This window comes from Petaurus breviceps, unplaced genomic scaffold, assembly GCF_028583685.1.
Source record: "Petaurus breviceps papuanus isolate PSGF00001 unplaced genomic scaffold, PetGlider_PUasm1.0 220, whole genome shotgun sequence".
Lineage (NCBI taxonomy): Eukaryota > Metazoa > Chordata > Mammalia > Diprotodontia > Petauridae > Petaurus > Petaurus breviceps.
Genome location: NW_027185876.1, coordinates 20,852,641 through 20,879,140, shown reverse-complemented (window position 1 = coordinate 20,879,140; position 26,500 = coordinate 20,852,641). Strand labels below are relative to the sequence as shown.

General features: G+C 41.1%; 1 protein-coding gene across 1 annotated transcript in view; it reads left to right on the top strand.

The window, feature by feature from the left end:
- The window catches only part of ADCY10 (adenylate cyclase 10), a 144,269-nt gene that overhangs the window by 34,918 nt on the left and 82,851 nt on the right, over positions 1-26,500 (top strand). Inside the window, exons 7-9 of the mRNA XM_069094515.1 lie at positions 8,335-8,423; positions 10,429-10,620; positions 16,074-16,192. Of these exons, the coding sequence (XP_068950616.1) occupies positions 8,335-8,423; positions 10,429-10,620; positions 16,074-16,192 (400 nt within the window). The remainder of the gene's footprint in view (positions 1-8,334; positions 8,424-10,428; positions 10,621-16,073; positions 16,193-26,500) is intronic.

Sequence of the window (26,500 nt, the reverse complement as noted above, 5' to 3'; positions counted from 1 at the left end):
TAATTGCTTATCTTCCCAGTAAGGGTGGGGGAAGATGGAGGAAGGGAAAGAATCTGGAATTCAAAGTTTTAAAATCAAATGTTTAAAAGATACATACATGCATATATATATATATATATATATAAATTATTATTTTTTTTACCTGCAACTGGGATATAAGATATACATGCACTGGGGCACAGAAATCCAATTTGCCCTACTGGAAATTTGGAGGGCGATGGGGGAGGATATAGGAGAGAGCAGATTGGGGGAGGGGGTATAAATTGGGATCGTGGTTTTGGGGTGGTAGATGGGGGAGAGACAGGAAGAATATTTGTAACTCAAAATCTTGTGGAAATGAATGATGTAAACTAAAAATAAACATTTAATTTAAAAAATTAATTTAAAAAGATAAAAAATTAAATTACACAAAAAGAAATAAAGCTTCCTAGTTTTCCAGGAAGTAGCAACTGAAAGATGTCCCAAGTGTTAAAAGACATTGTCCACAGGCCATTGTTTGGGGGATACCCTTCGCTGCATCTGGTGGCACAACCATCTCCTCCTTTGCATTCCCCTGGTCACCAGCCTAGTGTGGGTCCTCATTTCTGCACACCTACATTATTGAAACAGCCTCCTTACTGGTCCTTTTGCTTCTAGACTCTCTCTCTTTCAATAAACCCTAAGCACCTTTCTGTAATGGTATTAGAATTTAAAGACACCCTTATATTGCCTTGCTTTTGGGGTTGTGTTAAAACCCAGAGCTTGTGTATCCCACTTGTGGGATGGACTTGTTGATATGAAGAGAGGGGGCTGAACTGGGAGGAGCTGGTGCCATGGATAGAGAGGCCCAAGCAGAGAGAGGCCAGAAGAACTTTTTAGAGAGAGAGAGAGAGAGAGAGAGAGAGAGAGAGAGAGAGAGAGAGAAATTGCAGGGTGACAGAGTTGCTGAGAGAGAGAGAGAAATGTCAGCTGAAGTCACCCGGATTGCTGAGGGCCAATTGAAGCTGCCCAGGACTTTTGAGAACTGCGATCCAGAGCTTCCAAGAACTGAGAAGGCTTGACTGTGGTGCCAGTATTTTTTCTGTCTGTTTTGATGTTACTTTGCCAGATTCATCTGCTGCCAAAGGACAGTGCTGTTGTTGCAGAGGTCCTGGAAACTTGCTGTTGGTTCAGAAGCCCTGGAGGAGGATTTCCTTTTTGTATATTTACAGAAATCCCGGAGGAGGATCTTGCTGATGTTTTCAGGGGTCCTGAGACTGTTCTGCAGGCAGAGTGAATTGATGAGGATGTTGGCAATGCATATTGTGGCTTTGTTAAGCTTTGCCTTCACAGGAATGGGGATTGCTGAGAACTTGCCTCAGGTCAAGATGAAGAAAAGACCTCTCTTTGGGTATTGAATGCTGTAATGATATCTTAACCTTGTTGTGGCTTAGAGGTAGATGGCCTTTTTGCTCTCCACTGCCCCTTTGAGAAAGTACTTGGTGGTAACTGATGATAATTGTAATTCAGTTCTGATCCAGGGGTGGAGTACTTTGATTTTTGTGCTTTGTGAGTGACCAAATGAATGTACTTTGTTTATGATTGGAAATGAATCTCCAGTTTAATAGAGAGAAGACTTTGTGATTGACTAAATGAATGTACTATACAGGGGTGGAGTACTTGGACCATAGTACTTTATGTTTGAATTGAGGAATTACTAAATTATTGAGTTACATGGTGAATGCTGTATTTTGATTTTCTGTGAATGTCTTGCCTTAATATGTCACTGAATAAATGGAGTTTTGTATGCTTGTAATCTGAACCTGGAAGTTGTTTGTGCTTGGTGTTACACTCTGCCGTTTCATCCTCCTAAACTATAGCTTTCATCACTTTTACTCAAGAACTTGTGGCTCCAGCTGCTGCCAAGGCAGGAGAATCCTCTCCAGCCCAGATTGGGGAGTAGCTGTGCCATGTCAGAGTAGCCAACTGCATACCATAAACTTATCCCATGGAAGGGCAGCCCCCTGGCACCAGCAGTCCTACAGTCACTATGAGAACTAGTTGGGCATCTTTTCATGGGGCTAAAGAAGCTTGGCTTCCCCTCCACTCAGTGTGGATGATTAATAATGATAACAGCAATAATAATAGCTAACATTTATATAAAACTTACTATGCACCAGTCACTGCTAAGGGCTTTAAAATTATTATCTCTCTTGATCCCCACAACAACCCTGGGTGTTATTATTAGCCCCATTTTACAGATGAAGAAACTGAAGTAAACAGAGGTTAAATGGCCAACATCACACAGCTAATAGTTGTCTGAGTCACATTTGAACTCAGATCTTTCTTATTTCAGGCCTGGCGCTCTTATCTATTGTGTCACCTAGCTGCCTCTGAATCATTGCTGGGTCCTGTTTCCGAGTGACAATTTGCTTGGAGAACTTAAGTCTTCACCCTAGGGCATTCAGTGGCCAGATCTTCTCCCCTCCTATGTCAACAAGTTTCTGCCACTCATTTTTGTCAGACTCAAATGGGAACATATGTTTTAGATTAGGGAGTGGTTGACACCTGCACAAGGCAATGTGATTTAGAGCCATATCTACTCCAACCTCCTCAGCTTTAACAGATGAAGGAACTGACTTGCAGATAGGAGGTAACAGCAAGGTTTCAAAGCCCAGTCTTCTGACTCCAAGCCTGTCAGGCTTTCCACTCCCCTGTGCTCCTTTGGAAAATCCCTCCAGAAGTCTGGAGGTTCTTCTGCCATGTTTGGGAAACACTGTCTCAGGGAAGTCACCATGGGAACAATGTGGGCCTGGGGCATCAGGCCAGGCATCTAAAAACTGCAGAGGAAGATACTGGGTAAAATCCTGAGTGATCCACCTTACTTTGCAAGTCAGTCTTTAATTCAATAAGCATTTACTCAGTAGCTATCATGTGATAGCTGAGGTGTTGAGGAAGGCACAGAGAATAAATAGACCCTTGTATCTTATTAGGAGGCTGCCTGCTTGGCAATATTTAATTTGTCTGCTTTTATACTTTTATCCACTCAGATCCTGTCAGAAAAATAGTCAGTAACGAGTCATGTGACTGAAGGTATAGTGTTCAGAACCTCTGACTCCTAGTCAGCTCACATTTGGAGAATGAGAGTCACTTCTGGTTGCCACATTTGAAGGAGGGCATTGATAAGCTGTAGTATATTAAAAGTAAGGTGACCAGATGGTAAGGGGACTGGATGCCAGGCCATATGAGGACTAGTTGATGGGAAATGGAATATTTAGCCTGGAGAAGTCCAGAGTTAACGGGGTGATAGGTTAAGGGGGATATGATAATGATCTTCAGATATCTGAAGGACTGTCATATCAAAAAAGGATTTGGCTTGTCCAGCTTAGCCCCTAACAGCAACTTGGAAGTTGCAAGAAGATAAATTTTGACTTGATGTCACAAAGGACTTCTTGACAATTTGAGCTGTCTGAAAGTGGAATGAAACACCTTGGGAGGCAATGGGATCTCACTGGAGGTCTTCAAAGAATAGATCACCATTTATCTGGTATGTTGTAAAGGAAATGCCTGCTCCAGATAGAGATTATACAGGAGAGCCTCTGAAATCACTTTACACTCTGGCACCCTGGAATCCTCAGGAATAAAGAGGCAGTTTCTTAATTGTCTCTTTGTTCCAAAACTGACTTGGTCCTTGTGAAGGACCTGGCACAGAAGTTGTAATGCAAAGGTGTGTTGTTAGCTCCATCCTACAGTGATTATTGAGAGGTAGACTATATAGAGACTACTAAGAGATAGGAAGAATTACACATGACCTCATGAGACCAGAGGTTTTCTGAGGGCTCTTTCTCTGCTTCTTCCTGAGGCAGAGGCAGCTCATCTCTTTTTCTCTTTCTCAGGCTACTTTTCTACTTCCCCCCTTCAATTCTTTCTTGGCAGCTACATGAGGGGTCCAGCCAGGCCCAGTTGGAGTAGTGATTAGTCACCTAGATCTATGCTCTCCACAGTAATTGCTGTGTCTGTGCTTTTAGGGTTTCTGTTAGGAAGCAGGCATCTCAATAAATTGTTTTTGAAAATTTTTGACATGGTTTTACTAAGCTAGAAATTTCTCTCAAAGTTCACGGTCTCACAAATCCTCATTTAAGTATTTCTTACACTTATCCTCTTTAATTGGGTCAGCAAACTAAGACTCCTATATTGCTCATTCTTTTAAGGTGGTAATGAAGGTCAGTTCAAGCTCCTAGTATCTTCTGAGGAACAGAAGTAATCTTAACACTCTGCTCCCATGGAGATTATCATCTAGGGAGTGATTTTCTACTTAAAATTCATCTTCCCAATGGAAATCATGCCCCACATCCAATGAAGAGAAGGGGTAAGAACATGAAGTATAGGAAATCCTAAACTCTTAAAAGATCTCCAAATGATGGCACTGTTTATTCAAGCAGAAGGGTATTGCCCAGAGGAACAAACATGGAAATATGCAGAGGATGTCCATGCCATCTCGTTGGAAACCCAGTTTCAGGGACATTTTAGACAATATGACCAGGAGGGATGGGGGTTTGGCATCCTGGAGGAGGAATTCCGACAAGTCCCAGCTGTCTCTGTTGTACCAGAGCTATGATTAACTGTAAAATATGTGCCTAGGAAGAGGAATAGAACCCTAAAGTGGACACAAGTCTCATAGGAAGCCAGGGCCCATATCTAAAACTATACTATCCCTTTTCTAGTTGGAAATGGTGGAGCCACAACAGTTTTTAATAGATGGTACCAGGTATGTCTTGATGCTGTTTCCCAAGGGAGAAAACTGTAGAGCTGTACTTCCAAGAGAGAAAGTAATGGGAGAGCTCACATCTGGAACCATCATTCAGGGAACTTAATCAGCAGGCATTCTCTGTTGTGAGACTGAATGTTCTTTCCAAAGCTATATTCTTGAGGTTTGGGTCCAGGGAAGAAGGACACAGCATTTCATTAACTCCTTTATAGACCTCTACTTGTTAGCATGTATTAGGTGGGGTGGGGAGTGGGGCATTAGAGGGAGCTGGAGTCTGAGTCAATCAATTGACCAGGGTTTGGTAGCCCTTGACCTTGTCTTAGACCAAGGACACATAGATTCCTGTATTGTTATTTCGGAAAGTGATGTTAGAGGTCATCTAGTTCAATTACCGTATTTTTCAGATAAGGCAAACAAGGCCTTCATTCCCCTGAAACAACCCAACCTCTAGTTGTTATTGTTATCTCTCACTAAAAAACAACTTTATATATACTTTCATTTTACTTATTGGTGATGTCTCTGCCTTCTTCCTTTGTCCCTGATCCTTAGAATTTAGACTCCTGGAGGTCAAAGGTGATTTCATTTTTGTCTTTGTGTCCCTAGTACTTAGCCCTGTGTCTGACACATTGGTAGCACTCAAAATACTTGTTGAATTGAATTTAATGAAAACCTAGTTAAGTCAAACAACTTGCCAAGGTTCATGCTGCCAGTTAATGACAGAAAAGGTCTCTTGAATCCCAGTCTCCTTCTATTGTATGATATTGTTTAAAGGTATTTGATGTCTTACAAAATTTGATTCATTTATCACCCACCCAACTTTACCTCTCACTCAGACTCCACTTCAGCCAACCAAATTCTACCAAGTTGAACATGGTCTAATCAGTCTTTGTCTTGTTCATTTTGTTCCTTCTACCTCGAATGTCTTACCTTTCCTTTCCATCCATCAAAACCCTATCAGTCCTTCAAGATATGAAAAAAAAGGTACAGAACTCCTTCCTACATAGTTGGTGTTAATAAATATTTGTTGAGTTGAAGGATTTTTTCAATAATTAGTAAATATTGACTCTATATGACTAATTGATATTAAATTGCTTGCCTTCTCAAGAATGGAGGAGGAAAGGAGAGAATTTAGAACTCAGAATTTTAAGAATAGATATTTTAAAAAATTTACATGTAATTTGCCAACATTTAACCGAGTAAATACAAATATATTAAAAAAAAATAAAGACTTTCACAACCTGACAAAAAGGAAATTTAATGCACATGTAATATTAGACTTTGGGGGCGGCCAGGTAGCACAGCGAGTAAGAGCACCGGCTCCAGTGTTGGGATGACTTGGATCAAATCCAGGCTCAGATACTCAGCACCACACCCAGAAATAACTTGCCGTGTAACCTTGAGCAAGTTACTTAACCCTGATTGCTTTAAAAATATATATATTAGACTTTAATATTGGCAAAAGGATATGAACAGTTTTTAAATAAATTGAAATGATTGAAATCTTTAATAAGAAGTTCTTTAATAAGAATGCTCCAAATCCCTAAGAATAAAAAAATTGAAAATTGAAGTAACTCTTAAATTTTACTTCCCATACATCATATTGACAAAGATGATAAATTATCAAAATCATAAGTTTTGGAGGTGTTATGTAGAGAAAGACACACTACTGCATGGTTGGAAGAACTACAAATTGGTCTAACCATTCTAAAAATAAATTACAACAATGTTAGAAATATCATAAACAGAACATGCCCTATGACTTAGAGATACCATTACTAGGCCTGTATCCCCCAAAAGATAAAGAACAGAGGGGGAGAGGTCTCATATAAATAAAAATATTTATTGTAAAACTTTTTGGGGGAGCAAAAAAAAAAGAGAGAAGGAAAGAAAAAACAAATATTACTCAGTTGGGGGAATGTCTGAACAAATTATGATGTATGAATGTAACAAATTACTGCTCTACATTAAGAAATGTAGATATAAAAAAATTCAGAGATATTTGAGAGGGGATATAAATTAATACACAGCAAAAACGAGAAAAAACAGGAGAACTATGTGTACAATAGTATTCCATTGGTCATAGTAGCATATATCTAAACCTGAAAGGGACCTCAGAGGCCATCTGGCCAAGCCCTTTATTTTACAGATGAGGAAACTGAGGCCCAATGACGGAAAGTGGCTGTGTAGAGTAGAGTCATACATGTAGTAAGTGTCCAAAGTAGAATCTCACCCTGGATCTCTCACCTTCAAAGCCAATACTCTTTCCATCATACCATGCAGAAGCATTAAAAGACCAATCTGAACTTCAGGGGACTGGCAACAAAACATGCAATTCTATACAATAAACATTTATTTAAAAAAGGACCAGAATTAAGAATACCTCAAAGCATTGAGCTTTGTTTTAATCCGTAAAAGAAAGAAAGTAAAGCAAAGCAAAGAAAATAATCTGTCTTCTGGTTTCATTCATTGTGAGAACATTCAGACTGATATGATGCAGTTTCTTCAGTGACATGTCAACGTGATATGGATCTCACATCCAAAGTCCTAGCAGTTAATGTTTATAGATGGCAGTTGGGTGGCACAGTAGATAGAAATGCTATACCTGGAGTCAGGAAGAATTGTGTTCAATTTCTGCCTTGGACACATACTAGCCAGGTCACCCTTGCAAGTCTTTTAACCTCTGTTTGCCATTTTCCTTAGCTGTAAAATAGGGATAATCATAGCGCCTAACTCCCAGGATTGTTGTGAGAATCAAATGAATTAACATATGTAAAGTGCTTTGGAACCTTTGAAAGCATCATATAAATTATACTGTAAAAGCTGAATTTAAAAACTTTTCCCTTTTCTGCCAGTTTGCCTCAGTCACAGCAGACATAAAAGGGGGCCAAAAGGGGGTCTCACAAGAATGAGAAACATTTTGTAGTTTTCTTTGTTTCATGAATTGCTGCAACCAAAAACATTCCTCACTAGGTGGACAGCCTACTGGTGATGGGATTCTCAGAACTAAGGTACCCCTTCCCCTTGTGTGACCCCTGACTCTAAGGACCATTTGCATAGGACTTTCTCATTGATGGAGATAGATTTCTCACTGCTTCTCACCTGTGTGAGGGACAGGCAGAGTTGGTGAGAGCTGGAAATAAGAGAGATCGTGCATGGTGTTCTTGAGTAATAAATCTCCACCAAGGACGAGAGTCTTTTGCAAATGGCCTTTTGAGTCTAGGGTGACATTTGGAAAGCAAACATACTCTTTCACCGGGACTGTACCAGAAGTCTTTCTGGCATGATAAGACTTGCTTACTCTTTGACTTCATGATCCCAGTGTCACCTCCACACCAACATGGAGCTCCAGAGTAAGACTCTAGAGGAGGTTATGCTCATGGAAACTTAACAGTACTAGGGAAGGTATGGCTCTATAATGTACCCTCCAATTCAGAATACAGCCAGTCCAATTCAGAATACAGCTAAAATGCGTTTCTTTGGGGCTCACATAATTCCACATTGGAAAATGTCGTTCTGGATTCATATCATGGTGAGGATGCTGCTTATTTTTAACAGTGATTGATCTGCCTAGATTTTTTTCCAAAGCCAATCTCTCTCTTCTTTCTTAGACATTCTGAGACTTGCATCTACTCTGGAGTCTGACCCTCAACTGGAACTCTCTCTACAAAAGTATATCATGAGAAGTATTTTAAAGCAGGTATTTCAGTCATTGTAGTCACTGACTTTTACTCAGCTTGTTGACTCTGAACATTTAAAAAGATCTTAAGAATTAATATGAAAATAATTCTCTTTAAATCAGAAAAGGGGTAGAAACCACATAGTTTCTCTATGAACCAAACAGCAGAAGGGTTTCAGAGATGAATGGCAGACTTGTTTTTTCTCCTTTCATAGGATAGGTAAAGATATTTAGCTTTAAGCTTCGAGGTCAGGGAAGCTAGGTAATTAGAACCCAAAGTGCCCCCTCCATGTATGTTGGGGCCCGTAAATCACTCCACTGCTATCTCCCCACCAGTTCATGACCATTTCCTGAATTCTCTCTCCCAGGCATATTCTTTCTTGGGGAGGATGCATCTCATTTGCACCCTTGCAAGAAGACCACAGACCTGCAGTCCCTAACATAGTATAATTTGAGGGATAACAGGTTGGCCTGATGCTTCAAACCATCTCCCCCGTCACCAGTCCTGATACCTATAATTAGGGAAGCAGCATAGCATAGTGGATAGCCCCGCCAGATGCAGTGAGGAGAGCCTAATGCTTCCCTTAATGTTAACTAGCAATGTCTCCTCTGTACATTGGCAATAGTAAGGCCTATAAGACTCTCACAAGATTCTGATGCAACTTAAGTGGGATCACACACACAAACATATGCATCTGTGTATGTGTGTATTTAAATATACAGATATATAAGTTCAAGTGTGTATATATCCATATAGCATATATATATATATATAATCCCACTTAAGTCTCATCAGAGACGAAATAGATATTTAAATATCTTTAAACACACACACATATATCTACATATATGTTGTTTTATGCACACATGTTATGTGTGTATATAGATATGCATACATATGTTGTTTAATAAACGCTTATTTCTTTCCTTTGAAACAAGCATGTATTAAAGAACTGCCCTGTGCCAAATGCTGTGCTCAGCACTTAGAAATATTCTCCCTTGTGATCCTGGGAGGCAGTTGCTGTTATTGTCCCTTTTCCTCAGATGAGGTAACTGAGGGAAACAGAGGTTAGATGTCTGAGGCTGGGTTTAAGCTCAGGTCTTCCTGACTTCAGGCCCAGGACTCAATCCACTGTGCTACAAAATGCTTTGGCTGCTACTTAGGCACTTAATTAATGCACGTTTCCTTTCTTCTTATGGTGCTATGCTGCTCTCAGCCTCCATGACTCACATTTGTAACGTGTTTTAAGGTTTACAAAGCACTTGCCTCCCAAAGTCTTGGGCATGGACAGTTATCTCTACTTTACATGCAGGGAAACTGAGGCCTAGATTGGGTAAGTGACTATTCCATGGCCACAAAGCTCCTAAGAGCTGGGGTTCCAACCTAGGAAGTTTCCACCTCCCTTTTCTGATCTACTTTCCCATGCAGGCTCTCAATCTCATAACTATTAGGTGGTCCACGATGGGTCCACCATATTAAATTCCACATATTGTGAGATTCTAGTTCAAATCAATTCAGTAAAATTCAAAAAGTTATCTGCTAACTACCTGTTTTATGCCAGGCACTTTGCTTGGCCCTGAGAAGGCAAAGACAAAAATGAAAGGGCCCTTACTATCAAGGGGTTTGCATTCTACTAGGCAAAAATAGCCATGCATCAAAAAACAAGCTTTATGTGTGTGTGTGTGTGTGTGTGTGTGTATGAGTTAATTTAAGTTAGTTTCACAGTTTTGTTACTTTCAAGCCAACCTTGAATTTGATTTTATTATAGAGTTAAATTTGTCAACTTCACAAGTTGGGGTAAAAACAAAAACATTTCAGTGTGGCAGCAGCACTAGGACCTGGGGGATTCAGAAAAGCAGGAGGGGGCATCTCCACTGAGCTTTGCCTGGAAGGGACCAGGAGCTTTCAAGAAAGGGCAGCTTTCCTGGAGATAAGTGCAGTCCCAACACCAGTCTCTAAGGGGGCGTTGGGGGGTGCCTGCAGCTGTCCTGTGCTGGAGATATGTGTTTGGCTCCTGTTTTCCAGATTGATGACAAGCAACTGAGAGGTTATTTATCTGAACTTCGACCTGTGACGATTGTATTTGTCAACCTGCAGTTTAAAGGGAAAGAGACGGCTGATGATATTAGCCAGGTCATCCAGGATTCCAGTGTGTACATTGACTCTGTCCTGAAGAACTTCAAAGGCCAAATCAATAAAGTCTTTATGTTTGACAAAGTGAGTGTGAACCCAGTATGGGAAAAACCAATCTGGGGAACACTTGGATACCCAAGGGGGTGGTGTGGCATAGATGCAGAAAACAGGGTCATTCCAGAAATGTCAGGGTCTCAGAGGGTCAGGGTCACTGCAGCATAAGGTTTTTAGGATGGTTGCTGATGGATCCCACTGTTGCTTCTTCCCAGGCTACAGACAGTGAGTACAGTGCTGGGTCTGGAGTCAGGAAGGTCTGAGTTCAAATACAGCCTCAGACACTGTGTGACCATGGGCAAGTCACTCTGTCTTCTTCAGTTTCCCCATCTGTAAAATGGAGGTAGTCATGGTACCTGCCTCCCAGGGTTGTTGTGAGGATCAAATGAGATAATATTTGTAAGGCCCTTTGCAAACCTTAAAGTGCTATAGAAATGCTAGAAATTATTATTATTATTCCTACAGACACACACCAGAAAAAAGAAAAAATTCCAAAGGTAAGCCTCAAACTACTCATTTGGGAAAGCTGTGATTCGAGTGTGCTCACATGCTGTCAGCTGCCATGGATGGTGAGCAGTCCTTCAGAGGTTATCCCCACACATACTCAGTGCCTTCCTCTCATTCTCTTAACATATCTTGAAGACACAATGACACCGCCTGCTTCTCTAGTGAAGTTATCTTACCCTGCAGAAGACATTGCCTTGTCACCCTTCTTTTTTTTCCCCCTCATTTGCTGGGTCAAGAAACTCGGGATTTGGGTTTTGATAAAGCCTGGCCAGAGTCTGTATGAGGAGGGACCAGGGAAGGACTGGGGAGCATAAGGGTTATTTTCTTTGCCTCAGGGGGAAAAAAGGACAATTCTATCAGACTATACAATTGTAGCATGGCATTAGTAGCACACTGCCCCTTCAAATAGAAAGTCAGAAGGTGCTGGGCATAGTGAGCCCCAAATAACATGAAAAAAAAAAACAACAAAACCATGATTTACTGTCTCTCAAGAGGTAAAAAGCAACTGATTACCAAAGAGAGTCATCCGAGAAGCTGCTGCCTGTAGCTGGTTCATTGACTGGTGAAAGTAAAGATTAACATCAGTAGTAAATGAGAAGACAGGATGAAAGGTGAGAAAAAGACCCTTCAAGCAACTACAGTGGCACTGACCTGGCTTTCTTAGATGAGTCTTTGACTCTGAAAAATGAGCAATAGTTAAGAAGTCAGTGATCACCGATGATTTCCAATTCTCAGGGAAATTTAATTGATATGAATCAAAGGCTATGAAGGGGCCAAAAGACTCTGGAAACTGCCCTGATCCACAAATACTTGATCTTATGTCTAAGAGGAGAAACATGGTGTCCAAAGGAAATTGTAGTTTAGAGCATAAACTCATTTACAAGGCATCATGGAGGAGGAGAATGTGCATAATCTCAGCTCTCAGAACAACAAGAGCAATGGAGGAGAAAACGAGCCTGAACAGAGTTTGGCATAAGACCTAAAAACAAGTCATCCCAGGAGCTGTGTAAAAGGAACAGGGACATTGGATAACAGGAATACAGGGCAAAGGTTGCCCTTCATCCTCCAGCATTTGCAAGGGACTCCATCCAGGAGGAGTATTGAAGCTTCAGGGTAATTTGCATGGCCTGGCACCAGTTGCCAAAAGCATGACAGAAGTTGAAAGGGCAAATGAAAAGCAGTAGTGTGTTTTTTCATAGCTCTTATAAAGACTCAGCAAGAGATGAGGACCACAGGCTCAGGGAAAGGAGTGAAAGGAATGTGTGTACCCTGACCCACTTAGAAGTGAGGACTAGCAAATGTTTCATAAGGAAGGCAATGGATGGGGCCTGAGCAGCCCCTCTCTGTTTTAGTCAGGTGTGCTACAGGGCTCCTTAATAAACAAGTGGAAAATTAGCCCCCAAATAAAAAATAAATGCAAGGTAGCTAAGTATCCAGTGTGTATGGAGGGAGAGGGCACTAACATTTTGGAGGAACAAGCAAAGCTTCATGTAGGAAGGGGTGCTTGAGCTGCACCTTGAAGGAAGAGAGGGAATCTGTGAGGTGGAGGTGAGGAGGGTGCATTCCAGGCACAAGGAACAAAAGAGCAAATGCAATACCTGGAGATGGCAGATGGCATGCCATGCTCGAGGAAGGGAAAAGCCAGTTTGGCTGGATTGTAGAGTCAGGAATAACTCTTAAGTAACATTGGAGTGATATGTAAGTGTGTGATGAGGCTAGAAAGATAGGCTGATATCAATGTGTAAAGTGCATGAAAAGAAACACACAAGACTTTATATTTTATTCTAGAGAGAATTATTGAGGAGGAGAAGTGCACAGTCAGATCCCCCTAAGAATCACATTGGCAACTGTGTGCAGGAAGGATCATAATGGTCATAGACTTGAGGCAGGGAGGCCAGTGGGGAGCCATCATGATAGTCCGATTGAGCAGTGATAAGGATGGCAACTAAGGTGGTGGCTGTGTGAGGAGGAAGAAGGGGTCATGTGTGAGAGACAGTGTAGAGAAGGAAATGGCAAGATTGTGCAACTGACAGGAGATGTGTCTTGAGGAGGAGTGAGCAGACAAGGATAATGTCAGGGTTAGGAGTCTGAAGGCTAAAAGATCGATGGTGCCATCAATGGAAAGAAGTGATTCCGTGGGGAAAGACAACAAAATGTTGCCTATATGTTGAGTTTGAGATGTTTCCGGGACATCTACTTTGAAATATCTAATGGGTAGTTGGGGATTTGGGACTGAAGCTTGGAGGATAGGCAGGATACATAGATCTGTAAGACCATCATAGAGCTGATGATTGAACTCATGGGAGCTGCTGAAGTGATAGAGAAGGCAGGAAGCAAGGAGATGGCTTAGGACAGAACCTTGGGGAACATCTACAGGGGGACTAAGTCTGTTACGGATGATGCCAATGAACACAGTTGAGAAGGAAGTTATCAGATAGGTAAGAGGAGAGTAATGCCATAAAAACCCAGAGAGGAGAAAGTATTTAGGAGTTAAGTGGGGTTAAGAGCAAGGGTATCAAACTCAGAAATGGGGGCCACTAACCCATAGATAAGGATCCCTGTTGGCCCACAAGTTGACTTAGTTTTAAAATCTAATATTATCTATGTTTTATTGCATATTTATTAAATATTTCTCAATTTCACTTTAATTTGGTTGGGTCAGCACAGTGTTGCTGGACTTGTGTTTGACACTGTTGCGGTTTAAACCCAGAGACACCAAAAACTGTTGAGGCAGAGTCTCTGCCCACCCCAAAAATGTTGTGGTTTCATGATGTGTTGTGGTGGAACCTTCTCAAAGAATTCAGTCAGACCACCTCTAATCCAAGTATAGGCATTTATTGAGATTGATGCCTCTCATGAAGCAGGCTAAATTCCAAGAAGAACCAGAAATTTTAGAGAAAGCAAGATGGATTTTTATGGGGTAAAGATGCAATTATATAACAGAAATTTACATAGAATAGAGGAATATCATTAATATTAAAAAGGCAGGAGGAGTTTCTTAAGGGATTAGGTAATGAAAGAGGGGTTTGTTAAGGGATTAGGTAACGAAGGAGGGGTCCCATCTATGGTTCAGTGGTTAAACATTCTGGTCATTCTGCCCTCCAACTGGCTAGCTATTGTGGTCCTGTCTGATTCAGACAGACAGGTATTGTGGTCCTGTCTTGGGCTAGATGGATGATATGATTGTTATTGAATACAAGAACACACCTGTTTCTGTGGGAATGGGTCTGGGGGCAGTGACCAAGTAGAGGCAGTAGCTAGGTTCCCATCACATGGACACACCTGCTGTTTCTGTGGGAACTAAGAGTTCAGGGACACACCTGTTGTTCCAGTGAGCAGTGAGGCATATACAAAGAAGTTAGGACACTGAGGGGGATGGGGCGGGAGGAGGGCGGGGGAGGGGGAACTAGGTAGGTGCAGTGGGCCTGCTGCTCAGTAGGGCCAGGCCTATAATAAAGTTAGAATATTGGGGCTGGGGGCAGCTTTATTAGGATTCCATCAACACCTCTGGTTAAGAGTATCAAATACAACAGACAGATCAAGAAGGAGGAGGGTTGGACCCCAACTCCTTGAAATCTGAGAATCTGGACCCCAGACCTTGAGAACCAGGCATAAAGATATGCAAAATCTCCAATACATGTAAATCATGGAGAAGACCCATATGATTTAAGTGGTTATATTTTCTGAACCCTAGCTTTCTGGAGAAACATCAGGGCATTGCCTGTATAGTATCCGCAGGAGTGTTTCTTCCTGGGAAGTCTAAACCCCTGAAGATAGTCTGAATGAATACATAGGGCAATGTAATAAAAGAAGAACTTAACAGAACATTAGGTGGTTGCTCTAATAGGAAAGGGAAGGAAACAGGCATTTATATTCCAAGCACTGTGCTAAGCACTTTACAAATATTATCTCATTTGATATTATTTGATTGGCTAGGCAGTACAGTGGACATTGTGTAGGACTTGATGTTAGGGAAACCTGAGTTCAAATCCATCCTGGGACACCAGTGGTGTGACCCTGAGCAAGTCACCTAAATCACTCTGTGCCCCAGTTTTCTCAACTGTAAAATGGAGATAATAGTAGCCACTACCCTACAGGGTTGTGGTGAGGGTCAAATAAGTTAACATCTGTAGTTTTGCAAACTGTAAAATGCTACATACATGGTAGTGATGATTATGATAGCAATCCCAAGTTTATTTCCCTTTTAAATGGAGTACAGATCAGAGGGCAAGATTATGAACAATGAGTTTTGATGATCATAGGAATAGGCTAAATGAAGTAGAATTCTTTGAGAGTACTGTAGTTGTTTATGTATTTTTTCATTTATTTAATCTTCCTTCCAAATACATTTTGTTTTGAATATCACAATCACAGTATTCCTCTCCTGTCACCTACTCAATGAGCCCTCCTGGTATGACATCTGGTTATTCTGAGGCTCTCATCTAGGGAGCAGCTATATAAAACATAACCCACATTCATAGTTATTATCCTCTCAGAATTGTAGTTATGAAATGGCTGGTGCCTGTGCCTCCAGTAATAGAATAAAACTCTGCTCTCAGGTTGTGGGGCTCAAATTACATCAGTAACAAAGATTCAAAAAGAAAGAAAAAAAAACTCGAGCAAAGCTAAGCAACCACATTGATAATACAGTTCAGAGGACTAAGTGCTGGTTTTGGCATGAGGACCAAGCTTCCAGCACTGCCTAATACTCCCACGTGACTTTGGGCAAGGCATTTAACTTCCCTCAGCCTCAGTTCCCTCTTCTGTAAGATGAGGAGGTTGGAGATATCTGAGGTTCCTCCCAGCTCCAGGTCTGATTCCCCCCTTCCCCTTACTTGTTAGGACTGAGTCAGTAATGCCATCATGGCAAGTCAGAAGAAAATCATCAAAGGGTCTGCCTTAGAAGATTGCAGACCATCTACTTTGCACTCTGAAAACTCACCACCTACTCTATTTGCTTCCTCTCTTCCCAACAGGGATGCTCCTTTCTCTGTGTATTTGGTTTCCCTGGGGAAAAGGTACCTAATGAGATTACCCATGCTTTGGAAAGTGCAGTGATCATATTTGACTACTGTTCTCAGATCTTCAAAATCAAGTGAGTGCTGAGAGCTAAGTTTCCCTGGATGATCTTGGGAGATGGAATAGAGATTTGGAATTTGGGAAGGGAATGGGGATCCTTTACTCAGTTGACTCTACCAACAGGGACTTGCATTGCAGTCCCCATACAATAGTGGGGCTATTAGGGTAACTGAGGAGTAGGAGGTGACATTGGCAGGGCAGAGAAAGTATTGATACCCTTTTCTTAGACATACATATGTTCAGGCCAGCAGAAGGCACATTTTCAACTCTGCTCAATGTTCTCCTGGCTCCTTACCTGCGCTCTAAGAAAGAAAGGTGGGCTGCTCATTCAGAATTCAGGATAACAGATAGCTTAGAGCACCACACTGATATCCAAAGATATTTAAAAACCAAAAAAGTCTGTTAGCACATTGGATAAATTCTCTGCAAAGCTCTTCTAGAGGAGCAAGGACACAGGACTGTCACCTCCTTCCCCAATATTGTAACAGAGCTTAAGCAAGACCCACAGGGTGCAATCCTTCCCCCTTGACTCCAATACTGTGGCTGGAGCTTGAGCAAAACCAACAGCTGGGTCAGAGTTGAGTAAGTGGTGGTAGGTGACTGTTCTTAGTTCTTAAAGAGGAGCAAAGTAAATGAAGTCTGACTTCCGGCCCAACCCTAGGCAAAACTTGGAAATCAGTGAGGTTTAGTTTGGAGCCAGTCCAGCCTGCCAACCTTCCCTTCCAGCCATTCCCCTTCTCTTCTCCCTGGGGTCCTCTTCCTTCCAACTTCCCCCAACCTCCTTTTTCAGAATTCCCTTTCTTGTGTGCCCTAGAGCTCTTGCTGCCTTCATATTGCCCCAGTATAGGTGACATTAGTTTCCTCCCTTTATGAATCCAGAAGACTTTCCAGCCCCTGATTGAGTACTACCATGTTTTCCTGATAATAAGACCTATCCTGAAAATAAGCCCTCCCCTTACTGTGTAAGATTCCTCTAAAATAAGCCCTCCCCCGAAAATAAGCCCTATTGAGATTGCTACTGTAGTGAAGGTGATCCCCTGCGCTACATGCTACATTATGGTACCCTCTGTATGCACCGTCTCCCCCCCTGTGAAACACACGCCACGCTCCGAGCTGCATCCAATCAGAGCTGCAGTGGTGAGCGCGTCATCCTGTTCTTTATTGAATTCATTATTGAATAAAGGTACATTTTTTTGTTCACATTTACCTGTTTATTAAAATTGCTGTCAATGTTCATTAAAATAAACCCTCCCCTAAAAATAAGCCCTCTGGTGTTTTTCTGTCCAAAAAAATTAATAAGACAGTGTCTTATTATCGGGGAAACACGGTATGTAACTTTGGGCAAGTCACTTAATCTTTCACTGCCTCAAGCACCTCATCAAGAGTATAAATTGCCCAGCAACCTCCATCCTGATTAAAGGGAGCTTCCTAACATTAAGCTTTCCAAACTATTAAGATCTCAAAAAAAAAAAAGTTGGCCCTCCCATGGGGGATAAACTGTAAAATCAATTTTTTAATGAAAAGACTGATAACAAATGGTGACATTTCAGATGTAGGGCCAGCTAAGTAGAGGGGATAGTTATAATATATTTAAGAGGCTTTTCCTTGCCCCTTAAATCCTATCACCATGGTATACTTGTCTGCCCTTGGGCAGAATGTAGTAAATCTAAATTGCCTCAAAGAGTGCAAGTACTCTGAGTCTTGGGGGTTTTTTTGGTTGTGATTTGGGGTTTGTTTGTTTGTTTGTTTTAAAGTGTTGTGGCTTCTTTATAGAATAATAATTACTTTCTTTAGATGAGAATGAATTTCTTCTTTCAGACCTGCCTCAGGGTAACATGGGTTCAGAATCTCACCATCCTTTCCAACCTAAGTGGTGCCTGAACTAGGGTCCCCATCTTTTGTACAGATTGTACTAAGTGATGAGGGACCAGAAATGTTGAGGGAGAAACTCCCTGGGCCATAGGGATTGGAAGACCAGAGTTCCCTGAGGAAAGTCGCCTGGAATGAATTCACTCACTCAAGCATTCTTTAAGTTAAGGTGACAAATGTTTATTGTTACATATACAGCCGGCAAGAGTTAGGGAACCTGCAATGTTAGAGGAGTATAGTTAAAGTTTATATAGGATATAAACATATGCCAAATATGCTAACTAGGTGAGTCAGGGAGGGATTAGGAGTGGTCAGTTCTTCAAGAAACATGCTTTTTTAATGTCTACTTTGAAGGTATTTTACCCAGAGTTCACTGATAAATAGCCCTAGAGGGGACTACAGGGAGATGAGGCTTTAGGCCTAAAATGTGACTAAGTCAACTAATGGTCATGGCTGACTGAGAAATACCTAGGCTGCCCCCATGAATGTCTTGTTGGACAAGAAAAACTTAAGGGAGTATACATATGGCTAAGTCTAGGATACATATGATAGGTCAGTGAGTAGTAAATATCTTTATGACTCAGTACATAGCTGGTTCAAACTACTGAATTTTTAGATGCACCTGGCATATATATATATATATATCAGAAAGAGAGATAAGGGGGGCAGGGCAAAGTCAAGATGGCAGAGTAGAAACAGGACCTTCGTGCAGCTCAAGCTTCCACCTTCCCCAATTCATTTAAAAGGGACCAAACTCTGGAGCTACAGAACCCATAAAATGACACAGAGAAGCTAACCTCCTGCTGAGGACAGCCCAGCAGGCCACGAGGAATCGGCCAGCACAGTGCTCTGGCAGCCAAGCCCAGGCCCTCATGAGCCAGAGGTTTTAGCCCCAGGGCGGGCCTGACCAACCACCTGCAGGAGGGACTCCAGATCACCAGCAGCTGTGGCTTTTTCCAGATTTATCAACACATAGATGTGAAGGACAAAGTAAGAGGTCAGTGCAGTGTAGACTTTGGGACCCAGTAATTGGGAGTGCATTGGCTTCTGCCCCGAGGGCGAGAAGCCATTGACACTCCATGTTGCAGCTTCAGCTCCTGGCCTGCAGACTGTAGGGGGACCAAGCAACCTCTGAGGGGTAATCGCTCTTGCTTTAACCTGCTTGGATCTGGATTGCAGTCTAGGGTCGAGGTCCTGGGGTGTGTGACCAGCTTGCCAGAGCATGTGGAGGCCTCAGAGAAGGCATACAACTAATACCTCCCACAGCTGAGAAAACCCCAGTGTTTGGGATGGAAGCTCCCCTGTCTAGTAGCAGAGTCCTACTGTGGCAAAAAGCCCAGGGGTCAAGTGACTGAGGTGCGACATGACCAAACAAAGGAAGCAAAACAAACAGAAGAATCCAACATTAGACTCCTATTTTGGGGACAGAAAGGATCAAAGCATGGAATGGAACAGGAGGAACACAGTGAAGTCAGAACTCCTGCACCAAAAGCTTCGAAGGAAAATATGAACTGGTTACAGGCCATAGAGGACCTTAAGAAGAAGATAAGAGAAGTGGAGGAAAAATTGGGAAGAGAAATGAGAACGATGCAAGAAAATTACGAAATGAGAGTCCACAACCTGATTGAGGAAAATCACACCTTAAAAAACAGACTAACTCAAATGGCAAAAGAGGCTCAAAAAGGCAATGAGGAGAGGAATGCCTTAAAAAGCCAAATTTGCCTGATGGAAAAAGAATCTCAAAAGCTGACTAAGGAAAATCATTCCCTCAAATTTAGAATGGACCAAAGGGAAGCTAGTGCCATTAAGAGAAATCAAGATGCTGTTAAATATATCCAAACAAATGAAAGAATAGAAGGCAAAGTGAAATATCTCATGGGAAAAACCACTGACCTGGGAAATAGATCCAGGAGAAAAACTTTAAAAATTATTGGATTACCTGAAAGCCATAATCAGGGAAAGAACCTAGAAATCATCCTCCAAGAAATTCTCAAGGAAAATTTCCCTGATGTTCTAGAACCAGAAGGCAAAATAGAGGTTGAAAGAATCCACCAATCACCTCCTGAAAAAGACCCCAAAAAGGAAACTCCTAGGAATATTATAGCCAGGTTCTGGAGTTCCCAGATCAAGGAGAAAATATTACAAGAAGCCAGGAAGAAACAATTTGAATATTGTGGAAACACAATCAGGATAACCCAGGATCTGGCAGCTTCTACACTGAGGGATCGAAGGGCCTGGAATAGGATATTCCGTAGGGCAGAGGAGCTGGGATTAAAACCAAGAGTCACCTACCGAGCAAAACTGAGCATCATCTTTCAGGGGAAAATATGGTCATTCAGTGGAATAGAGGACTTTCAAGCATTCTTGATGAAAAAACCAGAGTTGAATAGAAAATTTGACATCCAGATACAAGAAGCAAGAGAAGCTTGAGAAGGTAAAAAGGGAAATCATAAGCCACTTATCAAAGTTGAACTATTAACCTTCCTACATGGAAAAACGATAATTGTAACATGAAACTTTTCTCAGTATGAAGCTAGTTGAAGGGAATATATATATGGCTATATCAGAGGGTATACAGGTGTATGAATACATTTGTGAATATGTGTATATATGTTTATAGGTATGCATAGATAAAGGGCACAGGTCCAATTTAATAGGAAGGGATGATACTTAAAAGGTTAAATTAAGAGGTGAGAGAGGAATGTAATGAGAGGAGATGGGGAGAGACAGAATGGGGTAAACTGTCTCATTTAGAAGAGGCAAGGGAAAATGGTTACAATGGAGGGGAAGAATAGGAAGGTGTAATGTCATGCCAAGGAAAGGCAACTTCCCAAGGTTCAGAATACCAGCATAGGTGCTCTCCATTTTATTCAGTGACCAACCAAGAACAGAGAAGATCAAAATATGACATCATTCAAAATACAGCATTTACTAAGTGTGATTAAATAATCTCCAAGGACTACCCCACCCCAGGACCTTCCAATCATTCAATCAATTACAAAGTCCCTGTTCTAAATACTTCTCCACCCCTAGGCTATACCTTCATTTATTCCACCACAAAGCCCCTCTTCTCAAATGGAGATTAGTTTCCAAACATAAGTAAAGTACATTCACTTGTTCAACCATAGAACACAAAAAGGTCAAAAGTTCCCCACCCCTGGATCACAATTGAATCTACCCCAGAGTTACATCAAGTTTAAGCACAGCACTTAATACCCAAATGGAGGTCTTTTCTTCATCTTGACACAAGGCAAGTTCTCAGCAATCTTAGTTCCTGGGGAGACAAGGCTTAGCAAGGCCATAAGATACATTGCCAGTCCCTTCATTAATTCATCCTCTGTCTGTAGAACAGTCCTAGAACCCCTGAAAACATTAGCAAAACCCTCTCCCAGGATTTCTGTAAACATACAACAAGAAAATCCTTCTTCAGGGCTTCTGAACCAACAGAAAGGTTCCCAGACCCCTGCAACAACAGCACTGTCCTTCACCAGTGGACAGTATTCATTCTGTCTGCAGGACAGTCTCCAGACCCCTGCCACAACAGCACTGTCCTTCACCAGTGGACAGTATTCACTCTCTGTCTGCAGGACAGTCTCAGGGCTTCTTAACCAAAAGCCAGGTTCCAGGACTTCTTCAACAAAAGGACTGTCTTTCACCAGTGGACAAATCTGGCAAAACAACATCAAAACAGACAGACGAAGTATCAGCAAAACAGCCATGTCTCCTCAGTCCTTGGCAGCTCAGGGGGCAGGTCTCAAAAGTCCAGGGCGATTCAAAGTGGCCCCCAGCAATTCTATCAGTCTCTCTCTGCCTCCACGAGGTGCTGCTTCCAAAAACTTCTTCTGCCTCTCTCTTGTCTCTCCAAATCTACGTCACCAGCTCCTTCCAGTTCAGGACTTTCTTTTCACATCAACAAGTCCATCCCACAGGTCGAACAAGCTCTGGGTTTTAACACAATCAATTTGAAAACCAAGCCAATACAGGGGAATCTTTAATTGCCATTACTATCACAGAAGGCAAAAAGGAATAGGTCAGCCTTATTCTCATTGAATTTGACTCGGGGAGGGAATGAAATACACACTAAATAGGGTATCTCACCCTACAGGAGAGTAGGGGGAAAGGGAATTAGAGGGGGGATGATGGAAGGGAGGGCATGCTGGGGGGAGGGAAATTGGAAGCACCCACTTTTGAAAAGGGAAGGGATCAAAGTAGAGAATAGAACAAGTGGGAGTTGGCATAGGAGGGAGGGAAATATAATCAGTCTTTTACAATATATCTACTATGTTAATGTTTTGCATTAGCCACACATGTACAACCTATACCGAACTGCTTATCTTTCCAGTAAGGGTGGGTGACAAGGGAGAAAGGGAATGAATCTGGAATTCAAAGTTTTAATATCAAATGTTTAAAATTACATATATATATATATATATATATACACTCACTATTATTAATACTGTTTTACATGTAATTGGGAAATAAGATATACAGATACTGGGGCATAGAGATCTACCATGCCCTACTGGAAAAGTCAAAGGGTGTATGGGAGAGAGCAGATTGGAGGAGGGGATATCCTGTGGGACTGCTATTTTGGAGTGGTGGGTAGCTGAAAAACGGGGAGAAAGTTTGTAGCTCAAAATCTGGTGGAAATGAATGATGTAAATCAGAAGTTAATAAAGCATTTGAAAAATTAAAAAAAAAGAGAGAGAAGTATTTTGCTAGGGCATGCTACCCTTGAGCTGGAGAGAAAGTTCCTGAGATAGTGTTTTGAGGCTAGGGATATTCAAGGCTAGGGAGAAATGTGATTTTGGAGATGTATGTGATTTTGGAACTGGGGTTTAAGCACAGGCACCCAAGCATCCCATCACTAAGGGCTAGAGCACCAGAAGTCTCCATGATAAGTGCAAGAGATGTGTCACAGCTGTTGGTGCAAAAGATCAGTTAGAGTTTAAGTTTATGAAGAGAATCAGGTCTTATTTATCTTGGTAAATCCTACATGCCAAAGCTTATTCTTTTGTTGTTGTTTTGGAGGGGAAAGACAAGGCAATTGGGGTTAAGTGACTTGTCCAGGGTCACACAACTAGTAAGTCTATCAGGTGTCTGAGGCTGGATCTGAACTCAGGTCCTCCTGATTCCAAGGCTGGTGCTCTACTCACTGCACCTCATAGCTGCCCCTCCTAAGCTTATTCTTTTTTTTTTATTGTTATGGAATCCAGTCATTCTGTAAATTTTTTTTATTTTTTTTTTAATTTTTGGAGGGGGAAGGTAGGGCAATTGGGCTTAAATGACTTGCCCAAGGTCACATGGCTAGTTTTGTGTTAAGTGTCTGAGGCTGAATTTGAACTCAGGTCCTCCTGACTCCAAGGCCGATGCTCTATTCACTGTGCCACCTAGCCGCTCCTAAGCTTATTCTTAATGGGCATTCAGGCATATGTTATCTGGATGAGTATTCTTTGAATTAAATCAGAAAGGTTATTCTAGAGTTTAGGTTTTAAACCTTATATTCTAGACATGTGACAGTCCTAATTAAACCAGTTCAAGGCTCATGGAGGAGAGTCAGGGTCCTTATTTTATGGATGTAGGAAATTTCCAGTGCTGAAATGTCTCCTATCAAAACATTTGTCACCAACTCTGAAATATATAGTGTTAGAGAGTTTTCCTGGGGCTACAGAGAGGGTCATATAACCAGTATCATCAGATTTGGGACTGGAATCCAGGTCATCCTGATTCTAGACAGAAGACATCTCTATCCACTTGGCCATGTTGCCTCATGACAAGCCTTATTGGAATATTTAACAAATATATGAAAAATAAGGTGTTAGGGAATAGGGGACTGAGCAAGGGTGTCTGTAGTATTTAGCACCCTTCTACTGGGCAGAAGCAGTCTTTTTGGAATTAACTCACATTTTGATTCATGTAGTTAATGGGTGGTTTGATGTCTAATTTATGGGGGAATGTAATGTAACAAGAACTAGATAAAAGAAAGTAGGCACACAAAGCTGGGAAATTTATCCAAGCAAATGAATTTAATGAATGGAAAGTCAGCTCCAAAAAGTGAAATGCACAGTAACCTAAATGGTAGAATTTCCTGTACTAAAGCAAGTGCAGAGAGATTTAGCTTGACAACTTTCTTTTTAAAAAAATTATAGATTTATTTTTACCATCTTTTTAAAAATTCTTTTAGCTTGAAATTCCCTCATGCACTAAGGCAAGCAATATATCAATTATACATGTGAAATTCTGTAAAACATTTCCATATTAGCAATGTTGCAAAAAAAAATATAGTGAAAAAAATCATACTTCAATTTGCACTCAGAGTTCATCAGTTCTCTCTTGGGAGGTAGATAATTTTTCATTATGAGTACTTTGGAATTGTCTTGGATGATTGTATTGATCAGAGTAGCTAAATCTTTCACAGTTGGTCATCATTACAATATTGCTGTTACTATGTACAATGATCTGGTTCTGCTCAGTTCATTTAGGTCTTCCCAGATTTTTCTGAAACCACCCCCCTTGTCATTTCTTATAGCTCAATAGTATTTCATCATAATCATATACTACAACTTGTTCATCCATTCCCCAATTAATGGACATTCCCTCAATTTCTAGTTCTTTGACACCACAAAAAGAGCTGCTATAAATAGTTTTGCACATATAGGTCCTTTCCTCTTTTCTTTTATCCCTTTGGGATACAGACCTAGTAGTGGTATTGCTGGATCAAAAGAGTAGACATAGTTTTATAACCCTTTGGGTCTAGTTCCAAATTGTTTTCCAGAATGGTTAGACCAATTCACAGCTGCACTAGTTTATTAGTGTACCTATTTCCCCACATCCCCTCCAGCAATTGTCATTTCTGATACATATGAGGTGGTACCTAAGAGTTGTTTTAATTTGCATTTCTCCAATCAATAGTGATTTAGAGCATTTTTTCTTGTGACTACAGATAGCTTTGATTTCTTCTTCTGAAAACTTCCTGTTCATATCCTTAGACTGTTTATCAATTGTGGAATAGCTCTTATTTTTATAAAGTTCACTTATTTTCCCATATATTTGAGAAATGAGGTCTTTAATCAGAGAAACTTTTCATAGTACTTCATTATCTATGGTACCTTTTACCAAAATGTAGTTTTCCTGATTACCCCTTTTAATTAGATCTATTTTTGTTTTTTCCTTGACTGAGACCATGCTTCCTACCCTGCCTTTTTTACTTCAGTTAAAGCATAATAGATTCTGCTCCAGCCCCTTATTTTAACTCTGTGTAGATCTCTTTTGTAAGCAACATATTGTAGAATCCTAGTTTCTAAACCACTGTGCTGTTCATTTCCATTTTATAGGTGAGTTCATTCCTTTCACATTCATAGTTGTGATTACTAGCTGTGTTTTTCCTTCCATCCTGTTTTTTTCTTCATCCTTCCCTCCCTTTTTTTACCCCATCTCTTCTCAAAAATCTGTTTTGCTTCTGACCACAGCCTTTCTTACTCCACCTTCACTTTTATCATCACGACTCCCAGCCCTTTCACTCATCCTCTTCCCCTCCTACTTCCCTGTTGGGTAAGATAAATTTCTCTACCCAACTAAGTGTGTATATAGATTCTTCCCTCTTTGAATTACTTCTAATGAGAGTGAGGTTCAAGTATTGCTGCAAACTCCCATTTCTCCCCTCTACTGTAATGACTTAACTTTCAAAGTCCTGCATATCCTCATCAATGCATCTTAGAAAAGTGGGTATATATGTGTGTGCATTGGCATAAGTACCAGGCCACCCACTGCAGCCATACCAGTGTAATAGCAAAGTTGAATTATAAAACCATAATTCCTTATCCAAGGCACTTTTTTTCTGAAAAAAAAAATAGCATTTTCCTGTCAATGTGAAGAGTATTTGCAGATACAGTTTTGCAGATACAACTACTGTGAGGCATTAATGGCAGTTGGCAGGTGGTAGTCAGGGTGGTGGCTCAGTTGTCAATCTAAGATTAGTAGGATGGTAAATCAATCAGCATGTATTCATTGGGTGTCCACTTTGCCTCTCATTCATAGTCTGCCACAATCTGGCATCAGTCTATGATTCTGTACTACTTTACACTCAAAATTAAGCTAGATTATCTCCCTTACTTGGTATGTTTGTGATTCCCTATACCTGTATCTTTGTTTATGTCATTCCTGAAGCCTGGGAGCCACCCCCTGTTGTTCTGATCTGTGTCTTGCCACTGGACCCAGATGACTCCAGAAGAGAAAATGAGGTGACTTTGCACAGCCCTCCCTCACTTAAATCCAATTCACTTGTGTGTCACAACATCACCTCCCTGTTGTGATAGAGAATAATGGACAAATAGCAACTATGTACCTAGTGTTGTGCTAGCCAAGGAGAGGAATATGGAAGAAATATAAGTACCTGCCCCTGAAGAATTTCTCAATTAATGAGGGAGATGATACAGTGAAATCAAATCCAATATGC